This window comes from Ahaetulla prasina, chromosome 16 (assembly GCF_028640845.1).
Source record: "Ahaetulla prasina isolate Xishuangbanna chromosome 16, ASM2864084v1, whole genome shotgun sequence".
Lineage (NCBI taxonomy): Eukaryota > Metazoa > Chordata > Lepidosauria > Squamata > Colubridae > Ahaetulla > Ahaetulla prasina.
The window spans coordinates 13,021,084-13,034,351 of record NC_080554.1 but is presented as its reverse complement, the minus strand read 5'-3'; the positions used below and the strand labels follow the sequence as shown (position 1 = coordinate 13,034,351).

Genomic DNA, 13,268 nt, shown 5'->3' with positions numbered 1-13,268 from the left:
AGGAGGACGGAGAGGAAGAAGAGGAGGAAGAGGGAGAGGGGAGGGAGGAAGAAGAGGAGCGGGAGGGGAGGCAGTGGGCACGGCGGCGGGGAGCTCCGCAGGGTCTCAGGCAGGGATCGAGGCTGGCGCCGGGGTGGGGGCTTTGATGCAAACGGGGGTCCGGCCTTCTGCCAGCTCCGGCTTCCGGATGGGCAACAGGGCCGCTTTGGGAAGCGCTGCCGGAGGCTGCAGCTTCTCCGGTCAGGTCGCCCTGGGACGGAGCCGCCGGACCTTCTCCCGTCCCTCCCTCCCCGCCAGATCTTTCCCCCCGGCCGATCCTCCGCCGGGGGTCGCCCCGAGCCTTCCCGGAGCGCTGGGGCCAGGGCCGGCGAGGAGAGCCAGCCAGCCGGCCGGCCCGCCCAGCATGCGGCGGTGCCGGAGGTCCGTGCAGCTGGTGGTTTTCTGCCCGCACTCCAAAGGCCTGCAGGTGAGCCGGCGGGGGGAGGGGTGGGAGGAGGAAGAAGAAGAGGGGAGGGAGGAGGGAGAGGAAGAAGAGGGAGAGGGAGAGGGGAGGGTGGGAAGAGGAAGAAGAGGAGGTGGGAGGAGGAAGAGGGAGAGGGAGAGGGGAGGGAGGAAGAAGAGGAGGAAGAAGAAGAGGAGGGGAGGGAGGACGGAGAGGAAGAAGAGGAGGAAGAGGAAGAGGGGAGGGAGGAAGAAGAGGAGCGGGAGGGGGAGGCAGTGGGCACGGCGGCGGGGGAGCTCCGCAGGGTCTCGGGCAGGGATCGAGGCTGGCGCCGGGGTGGGGGGGGGCTTTGATGCAAACGGGCTCCGGCCTTCTCCCCGCCCCGGCTCCCGGATGGGCAACGGGGCCGCTTTGGGAAGCGCTGCCGGAGGCTGCGGCTTCTCCGGTCGGGTCGCCCCTGGGACGGAGCCGCCGGACCTTCTTCTCCCCCGTCCCCACCTCCCCGCCAGATCTTTCCCCGGCCGATCCTCCGCCGGGGTCGCCCGAGCCTTCCCGGAGCGCTGGGGCCAGAGCCGGCGAGGAGAGCCAGCCAGCCGGCCCGCCCAGCATGCGGCGGTTCCGGAGGTTCGTGCAGCTGGTGGTTTTCTGCCCGCTCTCCAAAGGCCTGCAGGTGAGCCGGCGGGGAGGGGTGGGAGGAGGAAGAAGAAGAGGAGGAGGAGGAGGAAGAAGAAGAGGGAGAGGGAGAGGGGAGGGTGGGAAGAGGAAGAAGAGGAGGGTGGGAGGAGGAGGAGGAGAGGAAAAGGGTGGGAGGAGGAAGAAGAGGAAGAAGAAGAGGAGGGAGGAGGACGGAGAGGAAGAAGAGGAGGAAGAGGAAGAGGAGGAGGAAGAAGAGGAGCGGGAGGGGAGGCAGTGGGCACGGCGGCGGGGAGCTCCGCAGGGTCTCGGCAGGGATCGAGGCTGGCGCCGGGGTGGGGGGGGGCTTTGATGCAAACGGGGTCCGGCCTTCTGCCAGCTCCGGCTTCCGGATGGGCAACGGGGCCGCTTTGGGAAGCGCTGCCGGAGGCTGCGGCTTCTCCGGTCGGGTCGCCCCTGGGACGGAGCCGCCGGACCTTCTTCTCCCCCGTCCCCACCTCGCCCATAAACCCCCCCGGACGACCCTGGAGGCTGGGCTGGGAGGCGTTGGGGGAGGGGGCCCTGGGGCGGCGTATTGCCCGGTGGGGGGGGAGGGGGGGACCCGGGCCATCGCGTGAAACCGGAGCGGGGCTTCACGATTTCTCGGAGCGTCGCTGATTATTTGACAATCAATGATATTATAGGCTGGTAACCCAGGTTCAGGATGGGTCGTCTGAGCCCAACCTACTGTGCCCAAAAGGCTCTGGAGCGCAGGTGCTCTTGGTCTTTGCAAAAATTGACCTGCTCCTCTTCCTCTTCAAGGGTCTGTGTGTGAGAGCGAGAGGGAGGGAGGGGAGAGACAGCATCTGTCCTGATAGGAAAGAGCCTTAACGTTCATTGTTTCCAATTGTTATCCTTCACTTGTACTCTTCTTCTTCTCTACAGCTGGCTGAAGTTGGCCCCAAAACTTGAGATTGCATGAAGCAAGCAATTTTTTTTATTTTTTATTTTTTGCAGACCTAGATGGAAAATCAATGGGTTGCAAAGGCAACTCAGCTCTTTGTTTCTTTGGGGTCCAGGAAGAGGAAGTTGTAGATACTCTGACTGGGGGTTGGGGGGGGAGGTGGGCGGGGCTGAAATGAAAATCAGGACTATCCTAGGAATGACCTGCTGAAGCAGAACTTCAAGCAAGCAGGATGGATTTTCCAGGAGGGAGTTTAGAAGCTAACATTGGTCCTATTATTTATTATTTATCCTGGTTCTATTATTTATTAGCCCAGTAAAGATAAAAAGTTGGTTTGTCCCTGGGAACAAGATGCTTCCTTTTTGCAGGGGTCATAATGGGAAGGAAGACGGAGCCCTTGGCAATTCTCTCCTCCCACAAATTCTGAAAAAAAATATGTGCATTTCCTACCAGGAACGGTCAGGATTATGTTCTTGTCTGGAAATTATCCCTGTTATTTTTATGAAGCAACCTCAGAGAGGAATCAACAACTGTAGCTATAGTCCTAGACTTACAACAGTTTATTTAGTGACTGTGCAGAATTATGTCACTGAAAAAAATTGACTTATGACAGTTTTTCACATTTACAACTGTTGCAGCAGCATCCCAGGCTCACGTGATCAAAATTTGGATGCTTGGGCAGGTGGTTCATATTTATGACGGGTCCCCTTTTAAGACCTTCTGACTGGCAAAGTCAATGGGATATCAGATTCACTTAACAACTATGTCACTAATGTAACAACTGCCATGATTCACTTAATGATGGTGGCAAGAAAGATCGTAAAATGGGGCAAGGCATACTTAACAAAAGTCCCACATAAATTTTAGGCTCAGTTGTGGTCATAAGTCGAGGACTAACTGTAGTTCTCTGGTGAGTGAAAAGTATTCCATGTACGCTCAGGGACGTTTCTGCTTGTATATATTTTTGCTGCTGAAAGTGGTTTTAGAGTCAGAACCTTTGCCCAGACCCTAGTTTTGGAGGTATCCTTCATTTTCAAAACCCTCTCTTTTTTTGGGTCTCCTTTGAGGTCCCTGAGGCTAATTTTTGGCCCAAAGATATGCAACCCAAGCCAAGCCTTTTGGGATGAGGCTCTATGATCTGAATCCAGAAGATTGCTTTGGAAAATGTAAGATTGCTGTTGTTGGAAGAAATATCCATCTGGTTCATTCCAAGTGGGGAGAAAGAACCTGGAAACATGGATGCTGATTGGAAAGATGCTTTATTGATGGACAGGACCAAATGGGTTCGAGGTCCTGAACCAGCTGAACACATGGTGTAGAGAGTGAGGGTTACCCTCTCTTGGGCCTTGCCCTTGAGCTTCCTGTTCCTGTGCAAGAAATGTATTCTATTGGTTGTCAGATTCCCAGGGGGCTATGCAGGGGTCATAATGGGAAGGAAGACGGAGCCCTTGGCAATTCTCTCCTCCCACAAATTCTGAAAAAAAATATGTGCATTTCCTACCAGGAACGGTCAGGATTATGTTCTTGTCTGGAAATTATCCCTGTTATTTTTATGAAGCAACCTCAGAGAGGAATCAACAACTGTAGCTATAGTCCTAGACTTACAACAGTTTATTTAGTGACTGTGCAGAATTATGTCACTGAAAAAAATTGACTTATGACAGTTTTTCACATTTACAACTGTTGCAGCAGCATCCCAGGCTCACGTGATCAAAATTTGGATGCTTGGGCAGGTGGTTCATATTTATGACGGGTCCCCTTTTAAGACCTTCTGACTGGCAAAGTCAATGGGATATCAGATTCACTTAACAACTATGTCACTAATGTAACAACTGCCATGATTCACTTAATGATGGTGGCAAGAAAGATCGTAAAATGGGGCAAGGCATACTTAACAAAAGTCCCACATAAATTTTAGGCTCAGTTGTGGTCATAAGTCGAGGACTAACTGTAGTTCTCTGGTGAGTGAAAAGTATTCCATGTACGCTCAGGGACGTTTCTGCTTGTATATATTTTTGCTGCTGAAAGTGGTTTTAGAGTCAGAACCTTTGCCCAGACCCTAGTTTTGGAGGTATCCTTCATTTTCAAAACCCTCTCTTTTTTTGGGTCTCCTTTGAGGTCCCTGAGGCTAATTTTTGGCCCAAAGATATGCAACCCAAGCCAAGCCTTTTGGGATGAGGCTCTATGATCTGAATCCAGAAGATTGCTTTGGAAAATGTAAGATTGCTGTTGTTGGAAGAAATATCCATCTGGTTCATTCCAAGTGGGGAGAAAGAACCTGGAAACATGGATGCTGATTGGAAAGATGCTTTATTGATGGACAGGACCAAATGGGTTCGAGGTCCTGAACCAGCTGAACACATGGTGTAGAGAGTGAGGGTTACCCTCTCTTGGGCCTTGCCCTTGAGCTTCCTGTTCCTGTGCAAGAAATGTATTCTATTGGTTGTCAGATTCCCAGGGGGCTATGCAGGGGTCATAGCTAACTCTGTAGGTTTTCTGAATCAAGCTTGGTTGAAACTTGGGCTGATGCAATGCAGTTCCTATTGTGGCTGAATGGCTTTGCCCTGAAGGATAATCCCATCACCCTAAAGCTGAAGGCCTTTTGTCTTGTAGACAGGCTGGCCCAGTCTTGCTGGAGCTATTAAGAAAGGTGAGGGCTGCTTTCCAAGAGCGTGTTTCTCCTTTAGGGAAATATAATATTCTGCCTTTTTAATATTTCCCAGAATATTTCATTCTTCGAGGAGAGGGTGGGTGCTAACTTTCTACACTATTCAGAGTGGCCTATTTAAATGATGCCAGGAGTTTTCCCCTAAACAATTGAGTTGCAGACAATAGTTTGTCTGCAACTCAATTCAGTAACATTTGTGATGAACAAAGTTTAAGAAAGTTTAAGAAAGAGCATTCTGAATAGTATAGGTTCTCTCCTGCTTGAGTACAGGGCTGGACTAGAAGACCTCCAAGGTCCCTTCCAGCTCATTCATTCTAAATTGAATAACAGAGTTAGAAGGAACCTTGGAGGTCTTCTAGTCCAACCCCTGCTGTCAGGAGACCCTCTACCTTCCGGACAAATGGTTGTCCAGGCTCCTCTTAAAAACCTCCAGTGATAGAGTACCCACAACTTCTGAAGACTATTCCTCTGGTTAATTGTTCTGTCAGGAAATTTCTCCTTAGCTCTACGTTGGTTCTCTCCCTGATAAGCTTCCGTGCCGTTACTTCTTGTCCTGTCTTCTTGTGCTCTGGAAATAGGCCGACCCCCCCCCCCACTTCTCTGTGACATCCCCTCAAATATTGGAAGAGGGCTATTGTTGTGACCCAGGCCCAAGTAGGTAGCAACAAACTTAGTCCGTAGAAAAATAAACTTTATTCGAACAGTTGGGAACTATCCCATTCCCAGCGTCATTCAATTCCAAGTAAAACAAATGCCTCCCAAACACAAACTCTTCAGTTATCTCACAAACCTCAGTCCAATTAGGCAAACTGCCAAAGGCACTTCCTGGTAAACATCCAGAAGTCACAAAAACAAAGTTATTCATGAAGCAGAGGACGCAGCTACAACGTTGTTTTCTGGCAAGCTGAAACACCGGTGCTGGTCTGTTTTAAGCCTTATGGGAGGGGCCAATCATCTCTTGGCCCTACTCCCGAGTTGTCCTTTCTGCTTGAGCTGCTCTTGCCTTCTGGCAGCTCTTCTCATGTGTGCATTAGGAACAGGCTCCTCCTGTTCCTTTGCCTCACTACTATCAGGCTCTGGAGGCTCTGGAGTCCGCACCTAGATTCCCAATGGCCCTGGCCCCACCTCAGCCTCATCGCTGTCCGACTCCGTTGCCAGCTCCGTAGGCTGCTGACGGACCACAACAGCTATCATGTCACCCCCTAGTCTTTCTCTTGGTTAGATTAAACATGCCCAGTTCCCTTAACGGATTCATCATACAGTTTAACCTCCAGACCCCTGATCATCTTCGTTCCTCTTAACAAGACAAAATTGGAAGGGACCTTGGAGGTCTTCTAGTCCAACCCCCTGCTCAAGCAGGAGACCCACCATTCTGGACAAATGGTTCTCTAACCTCATCTTTAAAAATCTCCCATGATTCACATTCTATCAGGCAGAAATGATACTCAGAACAATCTTCAGAGGTTTAGAGAGATAGTTTGAAAGGAACGGAATGACATCCAAAAAAATCGAAAAGCAAAATTCTTTGCTAAATGGACAACTTCAGATGGACAGGTGTTCAGAGATGGACCTCATACCTCTGTTGAGTCAGCCCTGTTGTCTGGCTCCATGAAAACCAAATGTAATTTTAGGGTTGCAACAGCAGAGGTACGTTTCCAAATCACGGGCAATCATCATTTCACTTTATTCTGCTTTAATCAGATCCCGTTGTGAATACTGCAGCCCTGGGCTCGGCATTAGGCAGGGTGGATAAAAATCGATGATTTTTTTTTTTTTTAGAAAAATCAAAAAATCGGATTTTTTAAAATTTAAATCTGATTTATTTTTTAATCAAAGTTATTTTAACAAAATGCTTTGGGAGTAAAAAAATATATCTAAAGATAGCTTCCTAGTTAAGATACATTAATAATTTAGTTCATTCAGCATGAAATGGAGCTTAGTTATGTAGCAGGATATTGGGACTGTTGGTGAGTCAACAGTGGGTCAGAGGAGGAGCCGCTGCAGGACAGAGATGATAGTTGCTTTTTAAAAATTACTATTTAAATCAAGCTGATTTAAATCAAGCCCTTTTACTAAATCATGATTTAAATCATCATTTAAATTGACTTGATTTAAAAGTCTGACTAGGTGGCTCAGTGGCTGAGCTCGTCGATCAGAAAGGTCGGCAGTTTGTCGGTTCGAATCCCTAGTACAGATCTCCTGCATGAGCAGGGGGTTGGACTAGATGACCTCCAAGGTCCCTTCCAACTCTGTTCCTGTTACTAAATGAAATCCACCCTGTTAAGAGGATTCAGAGTCACTGAGCAGGGAAAGAGAAGTCCTCTGAAAAGAAATGAGTATATCCAGGCTGGAAAAGGTAACAGTGCGAAGCAGCATGAGGCCCTTCTCAAAACACCTGAAAGGCCTCTTGGTGTTTCATGATCCTGCATCCAGAACATGGAATGAGGGATTCACAGGCAGATGAATGTTAGAAGAGCCTTCTCTCAAACATCCCAAAGGTGCTTTTTCAGGAGGCAACTGGATTTTGTTTTTTGTTTTTTTTGTTGAAGACATTTCGCTTCTCATCCAAGAAGCTTCTTCAGCTCTGACAAGATAGTGGGGAAATGGAAGGATTTATATTTCTTGCAGACAGCTGGTCATTGGAATCCTTTCTGAGGGCCGTTGAAGCACTTGGAAATTTATCTGTGTCCTCAGGATCACCTGAGTGGTGCAAATGGTTCCTGTCATCTGCAATTTTTCCTCTGGAAATCCATTCCTACTCCCACCCCATTCAAAGGATGTTCATCCCAAATTGCATAGCTAAAAGTCTGTAGAGATTCTCAGACATCCAGGTCATGGTTGTCCCAAAGGTGCTTTTTCAGGAGGTAAATGGACTTTGTTGTTTTTTTTTGTTGAAGACATTTCGCTTCTCATCCAAGAAGCTTCTTCAGCTCTGACAAGATAGTGGGGAAATGGAAGGATTTATATTTCTTGCAGACAGCTGGTCATTGGAATCCTTTCTGAGGGCCGTTGAAGCACTTGGAAATTTATCTGTGTCCTCAGGATCACCTGAGTGGTGCAAATGGTTCCTGTCATCTGCAATTTTTCCTCTGGAAATCCATTCCTACTCCCACCCCATTCAAAGGATGTTCATCCCAAATTGCATAGCTAAAAGTCTGTAGAGATTCTCAGACATCCAGGTCATGGTTGTCCCAAAGGTGCTTTTTCAGGAGGTAAATGGACTTTGTTGTTTTTTTTTGTTTGTTTGTTTTGAAGATGTTTAGCTTCTCAGTGAAATCCTTCCATTCCCTACCATCCAGTCAGAGCTGAAGAAGCTTCTTGGATGAGAAGCAAAACCTCTTCAAAGAAAAAACCAAGTCCAGTTGCCTCTTGAAAAAAACACCTTTGGGTCAACCATGACCTGGATGACTGAGAATCTCTACAGACCTTCTTCTCAAACAGTTAAGAGCAGTTTGACTACGGGGCCTATGACCCAGAGGGAAATTAGAGGGCTGGAGGCTAAGTTGCAAGAACTGGGTATGTCTAGGCTGGTGAAAAGGAGAACTAACGGTGACATGATAGCAGTGTTCCAATATTTGAGGGGCTATCAAAGAAGAGGGGGACAACCTATTCTCCAATGCACCTGAGGGCAGGACAAGACGTAACGGATGTAAAATTATCAAAGAGAGATCCAATCTACAATTAAGGAGAAATTTCCTGTCAGTAAGAACAATTAACCAGTGGAACGGCTTCCCTCCAGAAGTTGTGGGTGTTCATTCACTGTAATTCTTCAAGAAGAGACTGGGCAAACATTTGATTGGGTTGGTGATGGCGAATCTATGGCATACGTGCCGGAAGTGGCACACAGAGCCATCTCTCCAGGCACGTGAGCCGTCCCCCATTGCTCTTCCAGGTTCTGGCGTGTCAGCCAGCTGGTGTTGTGCCTCACTTGCCCCCCTCTCCGCAGCCGGGCCCTTCCCATCTCCTGCTATCTCAGCCAGAGACTGATAATGAAGATGAATGGCCTGGCATGCCTCCAGCCCCCAGCCCTGGCACCATGCCCGGACAGACTGAGCAAATAAACCTCCCTCCCCACAGCGTGTGAGCATGATGAGCATGAAGCCAGTCACGAGCTGGAATTGCCGGCAGCTGGGCAGGCAGACGAAGGGTGGACAGATCCCCGCTTCCGGAGAATGGAGAGGTGATGTCAGCAAAAGGAAGAGAGGGGCAGGCTTGGATAAGTGCTGAGTCATGGAGCTACACCCCATGGCCTATATAAAGGATCTGCTTTCTGGCATTCCTTGAGTCAGGCAAAGTCTAATCTGGTTGCTGAAGTCATACCTTGGATTCCTGCCTGCCCTGAGAACTCTGACAGGACTTTGGCAAAGCTGCAGAGGCTTCGTGGCCATGCTTGATACAGATTTTCCAGACCCGGCCGTCAGACCCGGCCGTGGGACACGACAGCTGGTCTTCACTCATGCATGCTTGGCAGAAACCAAAAGACCAGGTGGCCGGCAGGCATGTGTGTGCTGGTAACTGGAAGATCATCTTCCGGTTACCGGCACACTGGGCGGCTGCTCTTCCAGTTTCTGGCACATGCGCGCTTGTGTGCGCACCCCCATTTCGGCAGTCGGTGCTGAAAAGGTTTGCCAACACTGTCCTAACTAGAACCTAGTTGTTTTTCTTTGTCTTTTCTCACCAATTCTTTCAAAACTTTTAACGAGTCTCCTTTGCAAATCCAACATAACAAAATTGTGTTGTGGTATTCCAGGTGTGATCTTCCTAGGATTATATAGTGGTAATAGTACTTCGCTCCTCTTCCTCTTCGTGAGGTTGCGTCTATGCCTCTGTTTATACAACCCAGGATTGTACCAGCTTTTTGGGCTGCTGCTGCACACGGCTGACTCTTATTCAAGTCCACTAAGGACACCAAGGTCTCTCTCCCAGTTACTGTTTTTGAGCCAGGTCTCTCCTAATCTACACCTTTGATTTTTCCTGCCTAAATGTAAAACTCTGCTTTTCTCCACATTGAAATTCATTCAAAGTGCTTTTGAGGTTACAGCTGACAGATTAGGAAAACCTGCCTTTATGTGACCTACAGCCCAAATAAAAGCTACAATTGTTAGCTTGATGGTAAAAGGGTGCCATCTTTATTGTAGCAGGTTGTGGTTCTTGCTCTGCACAGGGTTATCCTGGTGACTCCTGGACCAGAGATTTGTGGTGTAGACGCCCGGTGGGCATCTGCGGAGGGAACCAAGCCAGCAGGGGAGCTAGTTGAATGCTTCTGCATTCCTCTATTGAGAGAACACACTGTCTGCTTTTCGGTTAATATCTGTCCCCTAGGGAGGCCGCCTGCTTTGTATGCAAATTACTTTTAAAGTGATTTAATCAAGCAATTAATCAGTTCAAAGGCAGGCATTAAACCACCGCGATTTCTGAGTTCTCTGGCACAAGGACTGGGTTCACACAACACACTAGGTAGGGAAGAACTGGAGCTCTTTGTGATTCGTTTTGTTTGATGGGAAGTCAGGTTTTCAAGTAGAGATTGGACAGCGTGGTCTCCTGCTTCAGCAGGGGGTTGGACTAGAAGACCTCCAAGGTCCCAACTCTCTTTATTCTATGTTATTTTATGAATGAATCCTAACCAGAGCGTTCCATCACAGCCCAAAGGCAAAAATGCTTCTAGTTAAACTTTTAATTGCACTTCTTAGCTTTCTTACTGATCTTTCACTAGCCCCATCTGACTTAGCTTCTGAGACCGGCCAAGGCATGCCGGGTGGCACCACCCTCCATTGCAGCCAGGGACGTCCGGAATGGCGCCTTGTAGCCATTGGAACGTGCTGACCCCCTTTGCTTTGTTTCTCTCCTATCAGAGCCGCCTTCCTGGCATCAAAGTGAAGTACCTCTTCTTCGCCTGGCTGGGCATTTTTGTGGGCAGCTGGATGGTGTACATGCATTATTCGTCCTACTCCGAGCTCTGCCGGGGACACGTCTGCCAAGCGATCATTGTGAGTGTTTCTCTTGGGAGGAGCTCCTCCGGCCAGCAGAGAAGCGAGGGCAGGGCAGCTTCCAGGTGGACCACAACACGGCAAACCCTCTGTAGTTGAAGCAATGATTCCTTAATTAAGAGTGCCAGCAGCCCCGGCAATAAGTCTGTCTCTCAAAGCAGGCTAACAAGTCTGTTCAGCCAGGAGATTAATAGTTGTCTGCCACATCTATTCATCTCTGCCCCCTGGCTTTTATCCCCAGAGGTAAGGTGGGGCTACACTAGCAGCGGTGGCTCTTCCATCCCAAGGATCAGCTCATAGATTTCCACTGCTCTCCTCTCCTCTGCCTTCTGTGCAGCCACACATCAGGCACTGGACCCTCCTCTTCCGCATCAGCCACCTCCAGATCCGGGGGCTGACTTTCCATCTGAGAGCTGACAGACGGCCTAGGCTCCATCTCTGTCTCTCTCTAACAGCTCCATTCCCTCTTCCCCCTCATGTCAGCGTTCCAGAAAACCCCCCAACTCCAAGTAAAAACTCTGAAGCAAACATTTTTCAAAGTTCTATTTACTAGAATAGGTAAACTGACACATCTGGGAAAACCCGAATCTGAGAGGTCCGGGTTTTCCCTCAGTAAATCAAAACCCCCAAAACCATCCCTCACCCTTCAGTCGATCACATGCTCCAATCATCATCCATCCCATCTCGAGACATCACTCCGACCACTCCACCTCCAGATGCAGGATCGGCCTGACCTTGACCGACGGGAAGAACGCTATTATGTCTAAAGACAACCCCTCTACTAAATCCCCCCCTCCTACTTTCCCACACATGAGAAAGTGGCAGCACGGAAGCTTCCAGCCTAATATGGCTTCCAAAACTGACACCTCGGAGCTCTCAGGTTGCCTTGATGCTAACCCTGACTCCCAGGCCACCACCTCCTCTGATTTGGCTACTAGAGGGGCCATTATAATAAGGGAGAAACTTGAGGACCAGTATTTAATAAATAATAAATTGCCCACAGTCCTTTTTTTTAATCGATGGAAGCAGTTTTTCAGTATTGTTAAGTAGATAAAATATTCGTAACCTGGGTTTATAAGGCAGGAAGTACTCATGATTCCTCCCAGCCAAAGAGATGCTCCCCTCTCTCTCTTTCAGTGTGATCAGTACAACAAAGGCATCATTTCGGGATCAATGTGCAAAGACCTTTGTGAGGACCACACCTTGGTATTTGAACACTGCTTATCACCTTCTCCCACCCAGCAGGTAAGTCCTTTACATTATTTACGCTGAGGACAAGTTTCTTGTTTAGGATGGGCTGGGCTGTCTCTGGAAAAATGTGGAAAATTTGTTTTTTTCAGAAAAAGTAACTTCAGAGAACTGGACGAAAATGTAGCCTGGCTGACACGGAACTCTACTCCAAGATAATATTATCTTTGATTTATAAGAGAACTCCAGTACTCTGGGTTTTGGGCGTGTCTGTCACTGGAGCTTTCATGATCTTCTTGAAAGTTTTCAAGAAGAGATTGGACAGCCATTTCTACAGAATGGAACAGGGTCTCTTGCTTGAGCAGGGGATTGGGCTAGAAGACCTTCAAGGTCCCTTCCAACTCTGTTATAGCGCCATTCTATTCATTAAAAAAAAGTGAATATTCAGGGTCTACAGCTGTTGCATAGGGATATCGTGGAAATCCAGATGCTCAGAGTAATCTGTCGCTGATCCCTGGTTTAAATTATATGAACTGGGACAGGATGAGATTTAGGAAAGGCAGAAACAAGTTGGATCTGAGAGGTCTCAAGAAACCCGTACAAGGGGTCCTTGACTTTTTCCCTTCTCAGGAAAACCTCAAATCTGAAAATGAAGTGGTTTTTCTGCTTTCCAGAGCCAGGAGAACTTGCGTATGTGTTTGTTTTTTCAACTTGGAGCTCTGCCTTGAGAAAACTCAAGTTTTCTGGCTGAATTGAGTTCTACCACCAATTCTGAGATATGCCTTGGGCTCTCTCCTCAGGGAAAGCTCAGATCTGAAAATGAAGTGTTTTTTTCTGCTTTCCAGAGCCAAGAAAACGCTGAAAAAGAGACTCGTGACACAGATTCAAAGTTCTGACATCCTTCTCCCCATGATGATGTGATTGCATTTGGGGCATTTGGCAACCAGCCCACATTTATATAGTGTTAAGCCTCCAAGTAACATGCCCCAAAAGATAAAATCCAAAGCATCCATCTTCCTTTAAAGGTCTATTTATTAGGTGCTCATTAAACCGGCAAGGACTTTGTGTAATTCCGACTCTGAACCAGATTGGGAATTACACCAAATAAAAGCAAAAGTATGAAACTTCCCCCCTCAGCCACAATCTCCAATCAATTCCCAATCCAACAGTCTGGTGACTTCAAACTCCACCTTTGTCCAGCTGCAAGCATCTTTTCTGTTCCCACGGGAAAGGAATGCCACCTAGACATAATATTCCCCCTTTATCTTTACAAAAAAAAACCCTTGCAACCGTTGGAAAGTGGCAAGCCTGAAATAGTATTAAATTTTACACTTACAAACCTAAAAGCCAATAGAAAAAAGAATACGAAAGCTACAATAAAATATAGCTACACACGTCATCTTCAGG

General features: G+C 48.1%; 1 protein-coding gene across 1 annotated transcript in view; it reads left to right on the top strand.

Moving 5' to 3' along the window:
• The first annotated feature begins 982 nt into the window (after nt 1–982).
• DIPK1B (divergent protein kinase domain 1B) overlaps nt 983–13,268 on the top strand; it is an 18,483-nt gene continuing 6,197 nt past the window's right edge. Inside the window, exons 1-3 of the mRNA XM_058159021.1 lie at nt 983–1,112; nt 10,539–10,673; nt 11,811–11,918. Of these exons, the coding sequence (XP_058015004.1) occupies nt 1,050–1,112; nt 10,539–10,673; nt 11,811–11,918 (306 nt within the window). The 5' untranslated portion in view covers nt 983–1,049. The remainder of the gene's footprint in view (nt 1,113–10,538; nt 10,674–11,810; nt 11,919–13,268) is intronic.